Source organism: Neomonachus schauinslandi, chromosome 7 (assembly GCF_002201575.2).
Source record: "Neomonachus schauinslandi chromosome 7, ASM220157v2, whole genome shotgun sequence".
NCBI classification, from domain to species: Eukaryota; Metazoa; Chordata; class Mammalia; order Carnivora; family Phocidae; genus Neomonachus; species Neomonachus schauinslandi.
Window position 1 is genome coordinate 150495906 of NC_058409.1, and position 18751 is coordinate 150514656.

Below are 18751 nucleotides of genomic sequence, written 5' to 3' on the forward strand. Positions count from 1 at the left end.
CTTTTGCAAATATTTTCTCTCAGTTTGTGGCTTTTCTTCTCGTTCTCCTGTCACTGTCTTTCAGAGAGCAGAAGGTTTCATGTTTAGCGAGGTCCATTTCTCTGTTCCTTCTTTCACGGATCGTGCCTTTGGTGGAGCATCTAACACGTCACCACCAAACCCGGGTCACCCAGGTTTCCCCTTACTCTATCTTCTAGGAGATTTCTAGCTTTGCATTTTACGATGAGGTCTGTGATGCATGTTGAGTGCGTTATCGTGAAGGCTGTATGGTCTGTGTCTAGATCCATTTTCTGCATGTGCACGCGCAGCTGTTCCAGCACCCCTTGTGGAAGAGAGGGTCTTCGCTCCTTTGTCAAAGATCAGTGACTGTACTTCTGTGGGTCTGTTTCTGCACACTCTGTTCTGTCGCACTCCTCTATTCGTCTGTTCTGTCACCAACACCACGCTGACTCGATCACAAGTCTTGAGGTCGGGAAATGTGAGTCCTGGACTTCGTTCTCCTTCGATGCTGTGTTGGCTGTTCTGGGTTTTTTGTCTCTCCATATGATAAAATAACTGGCTGGAATTTTTAACTGGGATTGCACTGCATCCACGGATCATGCCAGGAAGAACTAGCCGCTTGACCATGTCGAGTCTTCCTATCCATGCATGTGGAATATCTGTCCGTTTATATAGGTCTTCTTTGAAGTCTTCATCCAGGTTTAGAAATTTTCCTCATATAGGTCCTGTACATATTTTGTTAGATTCATACCAAAGGTGGTTTTTAAAATTTTTTGTTTTTTGGTGCTGATATAAATGGCATTGCGTTTTAAATTTTAAATTCCATGCCTTCATTGTTGGTTTATAGGAAAATGATTGACTTTGTATATCCGGCAGCCTTGCTGTCATCACTCATTGGGATTTTCTGCACAGAGGACATCGTCTGGGAACGGCCCTGCCCCTGCCCCTCCCTGCCCAGCGAGGCCAGCGTGCTCACACTGTACTCCTGGCTTTGCTGACATATGTTGGGCTCTCTTGTCCAGGACCATACATGTGGGTGCACAGGGCGGGAAGGAGTTATGATGTGAACTTACCAGCTGTGGGGCTCTGGCCAGAGGAGATGGCCCAGGAAGCCTGCCCCACCCCCACATGCATGCTTTCTAAGTTCTGGCATTTCCCACCCAAATTTCAGTGCTGTACATTATGACTACACGAACTGTCTCCATAGCCATGAGATAGCATGGCACCATTTTTCCATTTCCAGTACAGCCTTTTGTTTTACCTTTGTTTAGTAACTGTCTGTTTTTGTTGACATAGTTTTCCATGTATTTCAGTGATTCTGCCCCAAACTCCCAGCAGGCTGCTGCGCAGGGCAGGTGAGCAAGTTCCCAGGCTCATGGTGTCTGCGGAGCTCAGCATCAGTCCCCCTCTGCCCCCTCCCCCACACCGGGCACTTCCTCTCCTGAATCCCGTGCCTTCTGTCTCGGGAACACCTCTGTTTGGCAGGTTCATCCCCCACCAAATGTGGGTTTTCCCCTGTTCCTTTTGGGGACTGGCTGTGCAGTAGGCAGGTGACAACCAAGCATCGTGAGCAGCCTGACGGCCCCTGGGCGCACCTGGAGGTCACCTCCCTTCCAAGGAGGGAGGTGCCACTCCGGGTCCCTCCAGAGTTGGTGTCGAGGCTGTGAACCCCTGCCCCATGCTTCGCATGGGCTCTCTTCCCTCCCTTCCCCCCTCCTCCCGGCCGCTCCTAATGGTGTGCTTTGGGGCAGATCGAATTCCATCCCGGGAAACACGGAAACACGAGTTGGGGGATGTGTGTGCTCATGCTGCTTGCAGCCGCCGCTCCTTCCGAACGTCCCTGTGCCCTTGTTCTCCTTCCTTTAGGGGTTCCCTCCTGCGCTTGGTTTCTGTGTCTTTTTCCTCTGTCTTCTGACAGAGCTCTTTAACTTCATCTTTCAGCTCCTCCACGGAGTACTTCTGCTCTCATGTTTGAAACGAGGTTTTTAAATCTCTAGACGTACTTTCTCATCAAGGGTGCAACCCTTCTTTCGTGGGTGCGGATGGTAACACTCGAGGCTTGCCCCCCAGCCTGTCCTCACATGCATCTGTGCTTCCGTGCTTCAGCCACGGGTTCGTGCCCGAGACACTAACCTTAACCCAGCAGCAGGCCCGGGCCCGCGTGTGCGGGAGCAACATGCCACGGCTGCCTGGGGAGTGCGGACCCCAGGGCGTCCGCATCCACTACCTTCATATCCCTCCTTCCTGTTGGCCCGACCAGAAAACTAAAATGATACAGAAAATAAGTGACATCTCCCCTTTTTTTTTCCATCGGGCTTGGGGAAGAAGCACTCAATCCATGTTCCTTAGGAGAATCTGATTTTCATTTTACAACATCCCAGAAAGGTCTTGATGATCATCTTACCATGAGGAAACCAAGTTCAGAGGGATAAAATAATAATAGCTTGCTAAGGTCTCTGTTGATGAACAGAAGCCGTGGAGGCGCCGCTCCACTGGGGGCCTGGCACGCGGGCGCTGCCCCCAAGGCCTCCCCCTCACGCCAGCCCACCCAGCAGGCCGTGCCCTCACCAGCGACCCTCCTGCATCGGGGGCAGATGATGGGGGGGGATACAAGAGCCACGCCCGCGAGGGGTGTCCCGGCTGCGCCACCTGCCCACATCCGTCAGTCCGGCTTTCCTCAAGACCTGGTGCCTTTGCTGGGCCCTCGGGCGGGCATCTGTCCTGTGGTCTTCCCACCTTGGGGAGCCCTTTGTCCTCCTGCAGTGCTGCGTCAATATCAAAAGTCAATAGACCCCGTCGTTTCCTGCTGCTGTGTGTCTGGGCAGCGGCCCATGACAGAGTCCTGGCTTCGGGGCCGGGGCTAGGAATGCCCTGATAGTGTGGCCACGGCAGCCACGGGAGTGGGCACGGGCTCGCTTTACGGCACCTGGGCACCTCGCCCACACGTTATCTGCACAAAAGGTGTCCTCAGAGAAATGGCCTTACTGGAAGTTTCGCATGGAGGTGTAAAGGGTACTAAGATCTCAACCTGCTCCCCTACAGAGGATCTGTTCACAAAATCCCTGTAGCCTTTCCAGGGCCCCTCATGGCCCCCGGCCACACCCCAGAGTGAAGTGTCTTTGTATCTTTGCTTCGGTGGATTTTCCAGTGGATTTGCTCCTTAGGGTCAGTCTCCAAAGCTCCAGCCAACCGCCAGGTCGAGATTAAGGTAGACTCTGAAGAAGAGGGCTTTTCTGCTCTGTCTAGCCTCCTCTTCCCTCCTCCTGTGAAAGCAGAGTCACGAAGTCCATGCCATTCTGCGGCCCTTTCCACATCCCGAGCAGAGGAAGGGCGCCGGGACACGTGTGATTCCGGTGTGGACGCCTTCCCTGTGCCTTTGCCCTTTTGGCTCCCGTGCCTGTCGCCGCTGGAGCTCAAGGAATTATTTTGTTACATAGGGTCTCAGCGAGCCGAGCACCAGCTTCCTTCCGCAGCCATGCCCGGTGGGCCGCGCGCTCAGGACAGCCAGCTTGAACCCTGGGGCTCTGCTCAGGCCTCTGCCCTCTGGCCTCTGAGGTCCTGGCCTGGCCCCAGCCCCTGCCCCGGCTCTCCCCACCTCATCTCCGACCAGCAGCTTCTAGGCCCCTCCCCCACCCCCACTTCTTGCCCTGAACCCTCAGTTCTTCTCAGACCTGTTCCAAGTTCACTTGAAGACTGATCAATAGAAATGGAAATCAAATAGAAACCAAGCCTGAAGGACTTCTCAAATCTATGAATGTATGTCTTTCGCCAAATTGGGGCATTTGAGGCCATGACTTTCTCAGATTTTTTTCCCCCCATCCTCCCTCTCCTCACCTCTGGGACTCCATTTACACACATATTGGACCTTTCAACACTGTCCCACTGGCCACTGATGCTCTGCTCACTTTTTATCTTTTTTATCTTTGTTTTGTTAGGTGGGACCATTTCCACCAATGTAACTTTGAGTTCACAATCTCTTCTCTCATCTCTGTCTACAGTTAAGCCTATCAGTTGAATTTCTTATTTCAGATATTGAACTCTTCAATTCTAGAATTTTCATTTGGTTCTTTTAAATTTCTTCTATTTCGGGGGTCAGCAGACTATAGCCCAAGGGCTGGACACATGTTTCTTTTTTTTTTTTTTTAAGATTTTATTTATTTGACAGAGAGAGGAGATAGTGAGAGAGGGAACACAAGCAGGGGGAGTGTGAGAGGAAGAAGCAGATTCCCTGCTAAGCAGGGAGCCCGATGCAGGGTTCGATCCCAGGACCCTGCGACCATGACTTGAGCCAAAGGCAGATGCCCAACGACTGAGCTCCCCAGGTTCCCTGACCACATGTTTCTGTAGATACAGTTTTCTTGGAACACAGCTGTGTCCATCCGTTACTGTATGTTATGACCGTTCTTTCAATATGGCAGCAAAGCTGAGCTGCTGCTGAGCAGACTGGATAGCCCACAAGCCTAAACAATTTGCTATCTGGCTCTTACAGAAAAAATTTGCCAACTCCTGTTCTTTTCTGCTACTGAGATTTGCTATTTTTTAATTCATTACAAGCATATTTTCCTTAACATCCTTGAGCGTAGTTACAGTAGCTCTTTTTAAACCCTTGTCTGCTAAACCCAACATCTGGATCATCTTGAGATCTCCATTGATATATGGGTCCCATTTTCCTGGTTCTTCATATTCCCTGGTAATTTGGGGATGTTCCCAGGATACTGTGGCTCATGCATTGTAGAGACTCTGTATTCGGCTATGCTCCTCTGAAGAGCGTTGATTTTGTGGTGGTGGTTGCTGCGTTGCCGTTTGACCAGGAATGGACTGGGACTCCAAAGATGTCTCCCCTGTGGTGACGGGAGGTTGGGACCTGTCTCTCTCCTGTGTAATTCAGGGGTCAGCCAGGAAATTGGGAAGAGTTCATGCACAGAACGTGGGGTTTGGCCTCATGCTGCCCAGCTGCTGTGGCCGTCCCCACCCCTGTCCTCCGCTTTCTCGATCCAGTAAGACTACAGGTTTCTATCTGAGTTTTACTGCTCCGCACAACCCTGGCTGGGGCCTGTCCTCAGGAAAAAGCCATAAAGAACAGGGAAGTCAGAAAAACAAACACAAACAAAAAAGAAAACAGGGCACTGGCCTGTTGCTTCCCCTTCCTTCAAGGTCTAGAGCCCTCCAGTGTCTCTTTCCGTCTCTCTACTGTGTTTAGGTGGTTGTTCCCCGGGGATACTTGGTGCTATGTGCCTACCCCCCCGCCCCAGTGTCCGGCCCCAAAGTTATAATTGTCATAGATCCTGCTCTAAAATCTTTATTAAGTTAGAGCCAAACGTGAAATCACAAGAAAGCAAAGCTTAAAGCATGTGATCCTCTGTACTCGGAGCACTTTAGAAGCAGCCTGGCACAGGAGGGTTGAGGAGGGGAGGGTGCTCAGGGAGAAGGACACTGATGTGGGGTGGCCTGCTGGTGCTTGCTCGGCTCTGACGCGCTGTCCGCCTGGATGTTCATTCCCGGGTCCACTCGACAACACTTACTGTTCATTACTACCAGTGTATACAATATATGTGAGATTATCAACACCTGCCGTGTGGTGTTCTTGCCTTGCCTGCTCTACAAGGGACAGCCTCTGGGGTGGACACCTCTGAACACAGGATGAGGCTTTTGTTTTATTTTATTTTATTTTTATTTATTTATTTATTTTTAAAGATTTTATTTATTTATTTGACAGAGAGATACACAGTGAGAGAGGGAACACAAGCAGGGGGAGTGGGAGAGGGAGAAGCAGGCTTCCCGCTGAGCAGGGAGCCCGACGCGGGGCTCGATCCCAGGACCCTGGGATCATGACCTGAGCCGAAGGCAGACGCCTAACCATCTGAGCCACCCAGGCGCCCCGAGGCTTTTGTTTTAAATCAAAATGCTGCTCTGGGTCTCTCTCCAGTGCTTGAAGCTGGCTGGGGCCCAGGCTTCCTTCTGTCCTCACTTCTGTTGTGCACGATGGCTCAGAATTGAAGAATCTGACGCTTCCTAGGAAGCTATTAACACTTTTCATTTTTTTAATTAAAAAGTTGACAAAGTTTGCTTGAGTTTTATAAGCCTGCAATGTTTAAAGTGTTTTGTGGTTTGTGAGCAGAAGCTCTGCTCAGGGTCCCAGAAGGAGGCCTGCCCCGGGGAGAGGCCAGGCTGGCTCATCTATCACTCTGAGCACTCATCTGCAACATCCTTGCAGGCAGGGGGTGTGGGGTCAGCTAGGTAATATTTGAGGACACTATAAATATCTTTACCTCCTGCCCTGCGCTTGGCAGCGGATACATTTAGTATAACTCCTACCTTGGTGCCTCGTGAGGTGGCGTGGAGATCAGAGTGAGGGGGTCTTCTCCTCTCCTCATGGATGGTGGGGAGGGGGCTCAGAGGCAGCCCTATTCTGGGAAAATGCTGGAGGAACCCCACACTTGTCTGGAGAGTTAGTCAGTGCTGGGGACCCACGTGTGTGTGCGTGTGTCTGTCTGTCTCTGTGTATGCGTCCGTGTATGTCCGTGTGTGTCCGTATGTCTGTGGACCTGTGTGGACATTTCAGGTCCAACCTTGACCTGCTCATCCTACTAAGTGAAGTGGGTCCCCTGTGTGTGCCCAAGTGTTTCCCATTGTTTCTCTGGGAAGGTGTCCACTGCTTGGTCTGGTTACTCCATCAAGCAGCGTTTATTCACCAAGGTCCGTACATGTTAAAATAAAACCAAAGGATTTACTGTACTGTTGCATTTGCGTGGACTCAGCTGAATTTTGTTGAGAGATCCTTGGAGGCAGTGGCCACATAGGGCCTGACCCCGCGTGCCCAGCTGCGTCCCGAGGGGGCGTGGCACCCATCAGCAATGACCTTCCCAAGCCCCCGTCACCCAGTTCGTCCAGACCTACTCCGGAAATGACTGGCTGGCAGGCTGGCACCTCCTGACCTTTCACACCAGTCCGAGGGTTTGTAATTACAACTAAAAGTGTGTGTTCCCTCGTCGTTACCATCCTCAGCCGGGTGTCTGTGCTTAATTAGCTGTAACTCTCCCTGCCTCAGCAATCAGTTACCTGTGGGTTTGGAAGTCGCTTCATTAACGTGTCCTTGTTGGAAGGTACCGGCCAGCAGGCAGGGGAGCCCAGGACCCCACCTCACCCCCCCGCCCACCCCGTGGTCCGCACTTTCTTGTAGCACTTCGGCTTTGTCCTCTGCTGTCCTTGTCACTCTGTCTTGTCCGTCCTGGGAGTGTGCACCACGTGCTCTGCTTGCATTAGGCACCTCAAACATTTGCTGAGCTGGAGTTGACACCGGTCAGATGCTGCTCCTCAAGGGTGTGGGAGCCGCTGTCTTTCTGCAGAGCTTTGTCCCCGTTGTTGTTCTGCCCCAGCTGGGCCCGGGGTCCACACAGCGTGGTTGGTGTGCGTGCTGGGCCCCTGGCTACCCTCTCCTTCGGCGAGGCACACAGGAAAAGCCAGCGGCTCCTCAAAGGCTCAGACATTCTCTGTCCTTCCAGCCTGCAGGGTTTGGCTTCTCCCCAGCAAATGCAGAGGAATTTTGATGTGGAAGGTTGCACCACCTAATTGCTTCCCAAGGTCACAGCCACCCTGATGGCACGTGGCCTTTCTCTGTGTTTGCGGCTCAGGCTCGGGGACAGGCCAGATGTGGAGGCCCCAGAGGTGTGGGTCCCGAGGAGGTGCTCTGGGTTACTGCTCAGGTTTGCCTTTGCTGGGTCCTTCTGTCTCTGGAGTAAAGCAAACTAGGGTTGGGAGGGAATTGGGATCTTCCCACCCACCACTGCAGTCTTGGTGGCCAAGCCCACCTGAGCACACAGCCGTGGACCGAGGTACTGGGTGTTCTGGTGATGGGGCCAGTGGTGGGGAGCCTGCCCTCCCACCCTCCCCGCCTCCCAGAGGCCCAGGCTGTCCAGCGGGGTTGCAACCGAGGCTGGGTCTCGGGCTGTGGACGGAGATCCGTGGCCTCCACGCCCATGTCGGTGATTTTCATAATGACTTGATGATGTGCAGCCGCCGCGGGAAGGAAGGGTCTGCCCGCAGTGACTCGCCCCAACTGGGAGCCACATTCCTCCCTGTGTCCATCCAGGTTTCCGGCCAGCGACAGAAACCAGATGCCACAGGGCACCTCCAGCAGGAACTCGGCTTACGGGCTCCTAAAATGCCCATTATACCCTTAATGGCTGAACCACCAGCAAATTGCCACTTAGAATCAATCAAGTCTTCCATTTAATTAGATCATTACAATGCAGCTGCAATCTGGAAGGGGTCACGGGTGATGGGGAGGGCCGCCCGCAGGCCTGACCAGTCTCTGGCTGGCCGGACTTGCTCTTTTTTTTTTTTTTTTTTTTTAAAGATTTTTTTTTTTTATTTGACAGAGAGAGACACAGCGAGAGAGGGAACACAAGCAGGGGGAATGGGAGAGGGAGAAGCAGGCTCCCCGCAGAGCAGGGAGCCCGATGCGGGACTCGATCCCAGGACCCCGGGATCATGACCTGAGCCGAAGGCAGTCGCTTAACCAACTGAGCCACCCAGGCGCCCTGGCCGGACTTGCTCTTGAAGAATTCCCATCAACCAGGGACCCCAGCCACTCGAGACTGTCACCCTCCCTCCTGATGGGGCTGGGGGGCAGCGATGTGCAAAGCCTGGAAGGAACAGCTCCAGGTGGGGCCAGCTGAGAGCCCGGAACAAGGGTCCCAGGAGGGCTCCCCCCACTGCCCACTGCCAAGCTCTCAGCCCACAGGACAAGGACAGCAACATCCCACCCTAATCTGTAGCTCAAGAGTAGCTCTGGGCTAAAACGCACATGCCTCCTAGCCCCCCAGAAGGTGCACAAGGTGCGTCCAACATCGGGGTGGCAAAGATTGGGACTGACACTCCTGTCCTCCGCACTGTGTATGTGCACTTAGGTTTCTCTCTCAGTGAGTCAAGAGCTCAGGTTACCTCTTCTGTGGATTTTCAGGGCTTACTTTAGAGCAGGAGCATTAGGTCTGAAGTCAGCTTGTCCCTCATCCACCCGTTTCCCAAATTAACAAGATTTTATGGTAATGGGCTGCTGCGCAGGGACATGCCTGAGGACTAGCCTGTGGTGTCCACACAGTGTCCTCCTGTTAAAGAAAAGCCTGGTCCTTGGCACCGACGGCAAACTGACTAAATCAGGATCCCGTGTGAATCTCTAATTTGGGGAGAGATTGTGGCTAAAGACTACTCAGCAACATGACCTGAAGCCAGCTCTAGGGCTTTCTAGTGTGCCCCCAAGGCTGACCCCACCTGTGATGCTCAGAGCTCATGAGGACACACCGTGGATTCCATCCTCAGAAGGCCCACAGCCCCGTGGGCATGGTGTACAGCAGTACCTGCTGCTCGGTGGCCGTCCCTGAAGAGGCAATGTCATAACCTTGAAAAGGCAAGAAGAGCATCCAGGAGCTTGTCACAGGCTTGACCCCTCGTGCAGCCTGGCCAGCAGCGTGGTGGGCAGGAGAGGGAGCGCCCCTGGCCTGGGGTTCGTGGGGAGTCCTGGGGGCAGGAGAGGGCATGCGTCCACCCCAGAGAAAGGTACCCCTGCCAACAACCCTGCCAAGGACAGAGATGCAGGCTGGAGCCAAGGGGACAGGACAGCTGGCTCTGGGCAGGGACCAGGGGCTTCGCTGACACAGCTCCTGGGCACCAAACCCACTGGGACAGAGGGAATTATACAGCCAGCTGTCTCTGGACATTAACAGATGAGCAGGGGTCTCCAGCTGGAGGGGACCCATACGGTGTCAGAGTGTGACAGCACCTCGCTGGGGGCTGTTAGGATGCAGACCCGTGGAGCCCGGTGTCTGTGGCAGGGCCCAGACTGGCAGGGGCTTCAGGTGCTGCCCGCTCTCTTCCCAAAGCGTCGGGGACCCCAGCACCACAGGCCCAGGGCGCTGGCGGGCCACAGGCTTGCTGGCTGCCAGCCCCGTGAGCCCGCGTCTGGGGCGCCACGTGCCGCCGAGGACCGGGTTCTCGGGCCCAGTTGTGTGTGAGCAGAGCCAGGCCCAGGGTGCACAGCGCGGGATACCCGCACTCGCCTGCCCCTCCCAGGCTCAGAGAGAGCACCCTGCAGGCAGACGTGAGCCGGGACACCCCAGTGAGGCAAAGCCTCTGGCTGTTTTCCCGCTGACCAGCTGGGGCGGCCCTGAGGGTTTCCAGGGAACCTGCTGTCCGTCATGCTGGGCGGCCACCGCCTCGTGCCGTTTGTCACACGTGCCCCTGCATGGTTTGGCAATTGTCAGTCACGTGACCGTGTCAGTCAAGGTGCTAGCTTCCCGGGGCCTCTCTCTGCGGGCCCCCCCAACTTCGGGGGGGCAGGGCTGCTGTCTTCATCTGAGCAGTGTGAAAATTTTCAGAAGGAAGAGCAGAACTTGATGGGAATACAGGGTGTTGGACCATGGCTGGGGGTGCAGGAGAGCCGGAGAGCCTTCAGGGCATGTGGGGGGCAGGGACCCCCAGCAGATTCTCAGATCCCAGCAGCATTAACCTGTTCTGCCTCCACAAGCTGAGACCCGCTCCTTCCCAGAGCACGGTGACCAAGTGGGTTGGTGACACTGGGGCGCATGTAGAAGGTCCCGTGTGTGCACCTGCCACTCTACTTCTCCACCAGACTTGGGGGACCATGCACGAGGGAAAGAGCCACTCCTTGGGCAGTCTCCTCCAGAGCCAGCCTCTGACCCCCATGATGACCCCATAATTAAGCAGGCCAGCGGGGGAGAGCGGAGCTCAGGACAGGCAGCCTGGCGGGAAGGGCGGGTGGGACCCGAACCCCCTGGGCCCAGCGTGCCGGCCGCCCCCCCGGCCCTCCAGCCCCCCAAACGGGACAGGGTCAGCGCCGGCAGCCTCGCAGGATAACGACCCACGCTCTGCACGGAGCTGGGGCCTTGGCACCTCAGAAGACAGCTCTCCTTTGAATCTCTAAGAAGGCTTCTCAATAAACAGAACCTCAGTGAATGAAACGGGGAATTTTCCCAGACATTGCTGAGGCCTCTCCTGTCAACAGTCCAGCTGTTTTGATGTCAGGCTTAACATAGGAATTCTTCTCACTTTTTCCCTGAGTCTTAGAATAGAAGGAGAAACGGGCCCCAATAGGTCTGTGAAGCTGCCTCACTCACCCCTGGGGCCCCTCTGTCTGCCCCCACCCCTACCAGCTCACATAGGCGCAGTGGAGCTAGGGCCTGTGGGGGAGCCCTGGAGACCCTGGCCTCAGAAGGCTCTGTTCCTGGGGGCCTGTGACCTCCAGAGAGCCAGGAAGGGGGGACGGTCCCTCCAAGGAAGATTTAAATGTAGCCAGGCTTCAAGCAGGGCCCGGGCTCCAGCACCTTGAGACAAGCTGGATGAGGTTGGGCCAGACGTGGCTCGGAGGCACAGGGCACTGCATCCCCGCTCAGAGGGCCGGAAGGGGCCACATGTGGCCTGGGGGCTGTGGGTGCCCTGGGCCCTGCCCACCCAGCTCGGGCGTCCTGTCCTCAGAACCTGGAGCTGCCCCCTCCAGCCTGACTCCATCATAGGACACTCTTCCCACCTCCTCACCAGCCTCGTGGGCTGCCCACGGAAAAGGAGGGGCTATTCCCTCTGCGGGAGACAAGGAGACCCCGAGGCGGGTGTCCTGGGGGCCAGGTCCCGAGGGGGCTGCATGAGTGGGGCCAGAGAGAAACGTCCACAGACCCAGATGTCTGTCCTATGAGCCAGAACAGCCCCTCCCAGGCCTCCAGCCTGTGTGTCCACAGAGCCAGGCAACCCCCAGGGAGGTGGCGGGCTCGGCCCCCTCCCAGGGGTGAGCAGGGAGGCCCAGGAGGCCGGTCAGAGCCTACCAGCAGACACTACCTGCCCCGTCTGCCTGAGCAGCCACAGTGCTTCCAGAAGGAAACCTGCCTGTGTGGGAGGGGCCTGCAGTGGCCCTGGACCAGCCCACTCCCACCGGGCGGTGGCCTGGCTCGGAGGGGTCCCGGCCCCTGAGCTCCCCCTCCGTCTCCCCCACAGGCTTCCATCTGTCGCACAAGGTCACCAGCGTCGTCCCCGAGAGCGCACTGCTCATTGTGTTGGGCCTGGTGCTGGGCGGCATCGTCTGGGCAGCTGACCACATCGCCTCCTTCACACTGACGCCCACCGTCTTCTTCTTCTACCTGCTGCCCCCCATCGTGCTGGACGCCGGCTACTTCATGCCCAACCGGCTCTTCTTCGGAAACCTGGGCACCATCCTGCTGTACGCCGTCATCGGCACTGTGTGGAACGCAGCCACCACCGGACTGTCCCTCTACGGCGTCTTCCTCAGCGGCCTGATGGGTGAGCGGGCATGGCGTCCGCGGGGGTGTCCTGGGGGCGGGGGATCCTCATGGCGGGGTCCTTGGGGTGGGGCCCGCGTGGGAAGGGTCCTCAGGGTGGAGTCCTTGGTATGGAGTCCTCGGGGTGGAGTCCGGGGACGAGGTCCTGGGGGATGTTCTCGGGGTGGGCTCTGCAGGAACAGGGTGTGGGCAGCCTTACTACTTAAGAAAGCTCAGGATACAGAATACAGACCCAGAAAGGGGAGGAGTGTTCAGGGTGACAAACCTCACTGGTGGGTCCACTTAACCAGCTTGGTTTGTTTAAAATAAGGTTTAATTAATAAACAGCTGTCTGGGCATCCCCAGGCTGAGGCTTGAGTCCTGCTTGGGAATGAAACCCTATCCAACCAGGTTAGCAGGTGGGTGGGGTGGGTGGGACAGCCGAGCCGCTGTCCCTCCCCCTCAGCAAGAAGATGGGGCTGGGCCCCACTTCCCCGCCACCAAGCACCCAGGGGAAGGGAGGGGAAGGCCCCCTCGGCAGAGGCCAGATGGAGGAGCCCTGGCAGACACGCACCTGAGCACAAAGACTGGGTCATCCTACCAGGACGTCCTGCAGGAGAAGCCTCACCGGCCGCTGCTCGGCCACCACTCATCTGTGTGTCTGCAGCCGCTTCCCCTGCAGTTTGGGTTACTTAATTCAGCCCTGGCGCAGAGCCGAGGTGCACCCCACCCACCTGGGAGTGGGCCATTATCTACATGGGAAACTGGAGCAGGCGGGGCAAGGGGCTCACCTGAGGCCTTGCACGACCCTCTCTGCGGTTGCTGTGCATTTGCAGTGTGGGTCTGCAGCGCTAGCTCTCGGCCTTGGGGGCGACCACGGGCACCTGTCTGTGTGCTCAGCCTTGGCCCCAAACACCCCCACCTGCAAGAACCAGACTCTAGGGATGGGCCTGGTCAGCGGTTTCCATCTGACTATAGGAAGAGGCTGGGCATTGCTCCCCGTGTGGATCAGGGCCTTGGGGCCTTGGCGACAGAGGACATGAACTGAGAAAGAGAGGCCAAAGGGCCCCTAACGGGAACCATCACCTTGCCTGGCCCATTTGTCATCTCAGGACTTTGTCCTCAGCCCATGGGGAGCATGCATGCTCCTTTGAACCCCTGCTGCCATCTGGCACCACCCCCAGGCCCAACCCAGAGAAACCCCTCAAGGGTACATGGGGCCGAATGCACCTGGTCAGGCCTCGCACGCGAGTAAGCCTCGGGTGCATTTGATTGCATTTATTGGCGATGCCTTTAGATAGCTGGGACATAGCTAAGATGACAGGACCACCTCCGGCCAGGTGGTCGGAGAACCACCTGGGAAAGTCTTGGGGTTTGGACGAGGATCCCTGAGGGGGCCTGTGCTCAGCCCTCAGGATGCAGCTGGTCAAGGGTGGACATCAGCCAAGGTCACGGAGCAGAACAGCACCCAGGGGCCAATGAGTCTGTCCTGTCCCCAGACACCCGGAGCCAGGAGCCTGATGGGGCTGGGGAGGTGGGGATCAGTTTCTGCAGACCAGTGGCCAGGCTCTGAGGTGCAGCTCAAGGCAGGGGAGCACCCTCTGAGGAAAGGTCAGCCTAGGCCGGGCCACCTGTGGCCTGGCTGTGGGGATCCTGGGTGGGCATCTGGACAAGCCAGCTAGGGGTGGGCCCAGCAGAGACTCCAGGCCATCAGTCAGAGAGGCCCCCTCAGATGGGTGTAACCTCAGGTCCTCTTGGCTGTGGTGGAGAGAGGGTCCTGGAGCGCGCAGCTGGTCAAAGGGAGCCCACAGTCCAGTCCGGTCCCAGGAACCTTGCTGGCAGGGCCGGTGGGTGGCAGATGGTCCCACCAGGGAGGAGAACAGGCTGCGCCTGGACGCAGAGCACTTGCTGCCTGGTTGGCTGGCTTCTAGGAGGTGCCACCGGGTCTGTCAGGGTCTGTGGACAGCGAGAGGCCATTGAGCCAGGAGGCGTTTACAGATGGAACACCTCAAAGGGTATGTGGGTCTGGGAGCCGCTGACATCTGAAGCCAGGAAGCCTGCCTTCTCACCTCCGCCTCACCCACAGCATCTGGAGGTGGGAGAGCAAACCCTATGATTCCCGTTCCAAAAGAGACATCTTAAAGTCATTGGAAGCTGGTTCTAACACCTGTCACCCCTTCAGCACCCAGACTGTGGCTCAGGCTGTGGGGTTTTCAGAGCTCACAAGAAACCCCCTCTAGGGCCCTGCCTCCCCACAGACACGACCTTCTCCCAGGGCCCTGCCTGGCCCTGAGGGAGAGGCGGGCTCCTGCGGATGCCCCCTGTCCTGGGCCTGGAGGGGGCCCTCAGCTCTGAACCGGCAGGCGTCCAGCCCACACGGTTCCACTCAGCCTGGGGAGGAGGCTCCATGCCAAGAAAGCCCCTGGACAAGGTCCTCCTCCCACCAGCCCTCTGAGAGCAGGCGTGTGTCCCAAACAGAGCTGGGACAGGCAACCATATGCGGGGGTCCCTGAGCTTTTGTCCAGGGAAGATCGCTGCCGGGGGTTTGCATATGCAACCTGGAGTGGCTCTGGAGACTGAGATGGATCTGGAAGGACAGTGAAGTTGGAAAGTGCATCTCAGCCTGACCCCCGCCTACGAGGGCACCAGGAACTCACTGGGCAGGGGTCACTCCAAGATGCAAGCTAGGCTGAGCTCTGAGGACCTGCACCTCCAGGGTCCCTTCCTCCCCTCCCTCCTCTCTGAGCCCCCAGCTCCCTTCTTGTCCCTCAGACCTCCCCAGCGGCTTCTCCTGTTGGAGCCCCCGGGTTTCCCCGGGCCCTGTGAGGCCTGTCCCTCCCCTGCCCCGTCCATCACCTCCCCTCAGGCTGGTCCTGGTGGCTCTGATCTGGGCTGAGATATCACTTCCCAGGGAGGCCTTTCCCCCAGGCCTGTCGAGCCGCCGACCACCTCCCTAGTAAATACACCATCTGCACCCCTGGACTGCAGACCGCCCAGGGCCGGGGTCTGATTCCATGCTGTGCCTGGCCGGGCACCAGGGGCCCCTCATCTGCTGGCAGATAGCCTATTTAGCACTGTATGGGGGTATTAACCAGTACAGCTGGCCAGAGGAAGCAGCCAGGGGCAGGGCGGCCAGTCCCCACTGGAGGGGGAGACAAGCCATTCCTGAAGGTTGTGGGGGCCCATGGGAGGGAGGCAGGCAGTCTGACCCTGGTTCCCACAACAGGCCAGCCCCAGACCCAAGAGCATCAGAGTCCCCATCCTGAGGGGGGTCAGCAGGACAACAGCCTGGGGCAGCCCCCCAGAAGGCCAAGGGGAGGAAGTGTGCCTGACTCCGAGGTCCTCCTTCTGCCTGGGCCCCGAAGGGCTCTCCTTGATAGCCCTGCCTGTCTTGCAGGAGACCTGAAAGTTCAGCTGCTGGATTGCCTCCTGTTCGGCAGCCTGATCGCCGCCGTGGACCCGGTGGCCGTCCTGGCCGTGTTCGAGGAGGTACACGTCAACGAGGTCCTGTTCATCATCGTCTTTGGGGAGTCACTGCTGAACGACGCTGTCACTGTGGTGAGCGGGTGCGGGGCGGGGCCTGGGACTTGGCACAGGGCATCTCAGAGCCACTGGGAGGGAGAAACACGGTCACTCTGTGGCTGCAGTGCCCCTCGGTGCAGAGGGCAGAGGACGGGGCACACGAAGGCCGAGTCTGTGTGAGGGGGCTCTTCCTCTGCTCGCAGCTCCGACTGCAGGAGGCTTCCCCATGCCCCTGTCCCGTGGCCCCCCTTCCCTCACCACCTCCTAACTCAGAATGACTGCCTGTCTGGTCAGTTCTTCGTCCGTTCTCCCTCCTTCGTGGTAACCATCTGTCAGCCCCACCGCCACGCTTCCCAGAACAGGACGCCTCTAGCTTTGGGTCCAGACTTGGTGCCACCTGTTTGTGGGTCCCCTAAGAGAGCCGATGAAGAGACAAAGAGCAAGCTCTCACCAGAAATAAGGGAGGAAGATGAGCAAGCACGGGCCGTGTGCCCCTGAAGGCAGCTTTCTTTCCAGAAGGGAGCGTGGGCGGGCAGGGGCTGGAGGACCCTCTGTTAGGGTGTGAGGCCACAGTGACTCCACAAAGTGAACAGAAGGCTCATGACATGTGGGGACACTGTCTCAGCATCACAGTGGCCGGCATGGATTTTTCGAAACCCATCCCCAAACCGGGCCACTACCTCTGTGGGAGTGAGTTAGAGGTAACACCGAGGCGCGCACAGAGTGACTTCCCCGCGCAGGTCGGCAGGTTGGCCGGGCGCTGTGTCTCTGAGCACCTGCTCTAGGCCCAAGGGTCTGGCCCCACCGGCCCCACACCGCGGGATAGGAAGATCTGTCTTAGCTCTGAAAGTACTGGTGGTCTCTCTAAGAAACCCCCTTCTCATGTCCCTTCAGGGCTCAGGAGACTGAGAAGTCCTAAGGTTGTGCTGCACCAGATTTCTTCTGCAGCAGAGATGTTCTCGGGGGAATTTGAGAATTAATTTGGAATTTAATCAGAAATGTAACACACAGCTCCTTTGAGGTTGGGCTGCCCTGTGCGGTGGCTTCGCCTCTCTGCGGGAGCCTGAACTTCTGCCCGAGCCACGGGCTCACCACAGAGCTCTCCACGCACAGTCCTGCCAGAGGCTCCATCCCCCCTTCCCACCCGCGTTTCCATGGAGATAGCTGAGCTGTGGTCCAGCCCCCAAGCCCTTGGAGGCCCAGGCCCTGCCCACCACCAGTATGTCATCAAGCCTGCCGAACCTCCTGCTGTAGAGACAGCAGCACACCCTGCCTTTTGGGGTCCTGTGTCCCCTCAAGCAGACCTGGAGAGGCGGGCCCATGGCCCAGAGACAAGTGGCCTCCCTAGGAGCTGGCATCCTGCCCATGGCAGCCCCTCGGCCTGGCGGTGTGGAGCAGCACATCCTTAGGAGGCCCGGGAAACACAACACTGTCCCCACAGCTGAGCCTAGCATATAGTTCTCGAGCTTTTCATCTCAAATATCTCAGTGGGATACAGTTTAAAGGTTAACATGCAAAGACATCAAGGGGTGTGCTCCCGCAAGCAGGAGTCAATGCAATAGTGAAGTCACTAAAAATGAAACTCTGGCTTCATCTTGGAAAACAAAACAGAGTTAAATGCAGTGGGTAGCTTTGTGCTTTGCTGAGAGCAGGAAAGGGCCAGGTTTGCTCCTGAAGGTTCTAGTTCCTTCTAGAATGTTCTTCTGCCTCTCCTAGCCCACCTGCTGGCTCATCTTGGGCCTTTGTCTTATTGACCATTATTGCCCCGTGATGATTTCCTCCCAGTGATTTCTGGTGGCTTCCACAGGCTGCTCCATCCAGCCCAAGTCCCCGAGTCCCCGGGGCCTGGGTCAGGGGGGTGAGTGCAGGCCGAGGGCTGACCCGATGTCATGCTTGCCTCTCTGTCCCCCCCAGGTCCTCTACAACGTGTTTGAATCTTTCGTGACGCTGGGTGATGACAAGGTGACTGGCGTGGATTGCGTGAAAGGCATAGGTGTGTGGCTGGGGGGTCCACCCGCCTGGGGAGTGTGGGGGCCACGTCTCCTCTCCAGCCTGGGGACCACCTCCAGGCTTCAGCCCCAGGCCTGCCCCTGGAACCCACAGCCTGTGTAGGAGAAGGCACTTCCACTTTGAAGTCTGGGTGGCAGTTTCCTCCCATCCCCAGTGTGTTTCACGAACGCAACTTCGTTGGGTCCGGGCACCCTGGGGAGGCAGGGTGCTGCCCTTTGAGACCCACCAGCATGGCAGGTTGGAGGACGGGGATCCTGGTGTCCTGGGTGGTCCCGAGTAAACATTTCTCTGGGCAGGGACAATGACAGCCTTGCTGTCCTGGGGGCCCAGGGACAACCCTGCCCAAGGCCTCCTTCTTGGCCTTTCTCCACAATGGGGGAGGGGAGCCGGGCCTCCCTGCGCTCCACGTGCCGGCCTCTCAGGGGGAGAACTGGCCTCTTGTTTGCTGAGTTGTTGGCGCCTCTGTGGGGGTTACCAGGCAACCCTCAATGAGGAATGGTCTGGAAGGAAGGCCGGTCAGCCGCACCCACTCAGGGGCCAGCCACGCCCGGCCACAAAGGGCCTTTCAGGCGGTTCAGCCAACGTCCTTGGCCCACAGTGTCCTTCTTCGTGGTGAGCCTGGGGGGCACGCTGGTGGGGGTCATCTTTGCCTTCCTGCTCTCGCTGGTGACCCGCTTCACCAAGCATGTGCGCATCATCGAGCCGGGCTTCGTCTTCATCATCTCTTACCTGTCCTACCTCACGTCCGAGATGCTGTCGCTGTCAGCCATCCTGGCGTGAGTCCCCCTCACTCCCACGCCCCAGGGTGCCAGAGCTGCACAGTGTCAGGGCCACGTGCTGGTGTGCAGGGGTGGGGAGGGGTCACCCCACAGCACAGCCAAGCAGCTGTGCCGGGGGGGGGGGGGGGGGGGGGGGGGGGGGGGGGGGGGGGGGGGGGG

At 57.6% G+C, this 18751-nt stretch overlaps 1 protein-coding gene across 2 annotated transcripts in view; it reads left to right on the forward strand.

The window, feature by feature from the left end:
* The window catches only part of SLC9A3 (solute carrier family 9 member A3), a 42173-nt gene that overhangs the window by 14707 nt on the left and 8715 nt on the right, over positions 1–18751 (forward strand). For both annotated transcript variants that reach the window (XM_021687111.1, XM_021687112.1), the window contains exons 2-5: positions 12001–12303; positions 15679–15839; positions 17718–17796; positions 18412–18589. In XM_021687111.1, coding sequence (XP_021542786.1) covers positions 12001–12303; positions 15679–15839; positions 17718–17796; positions 18412–18589 — 721 coding nt within the window. The remainder of the gene's footprint in view (positions 1–12000; positions 12304–15678; positions 15840–17717; positions 17797–18411; positions 18590–18751) is intronic.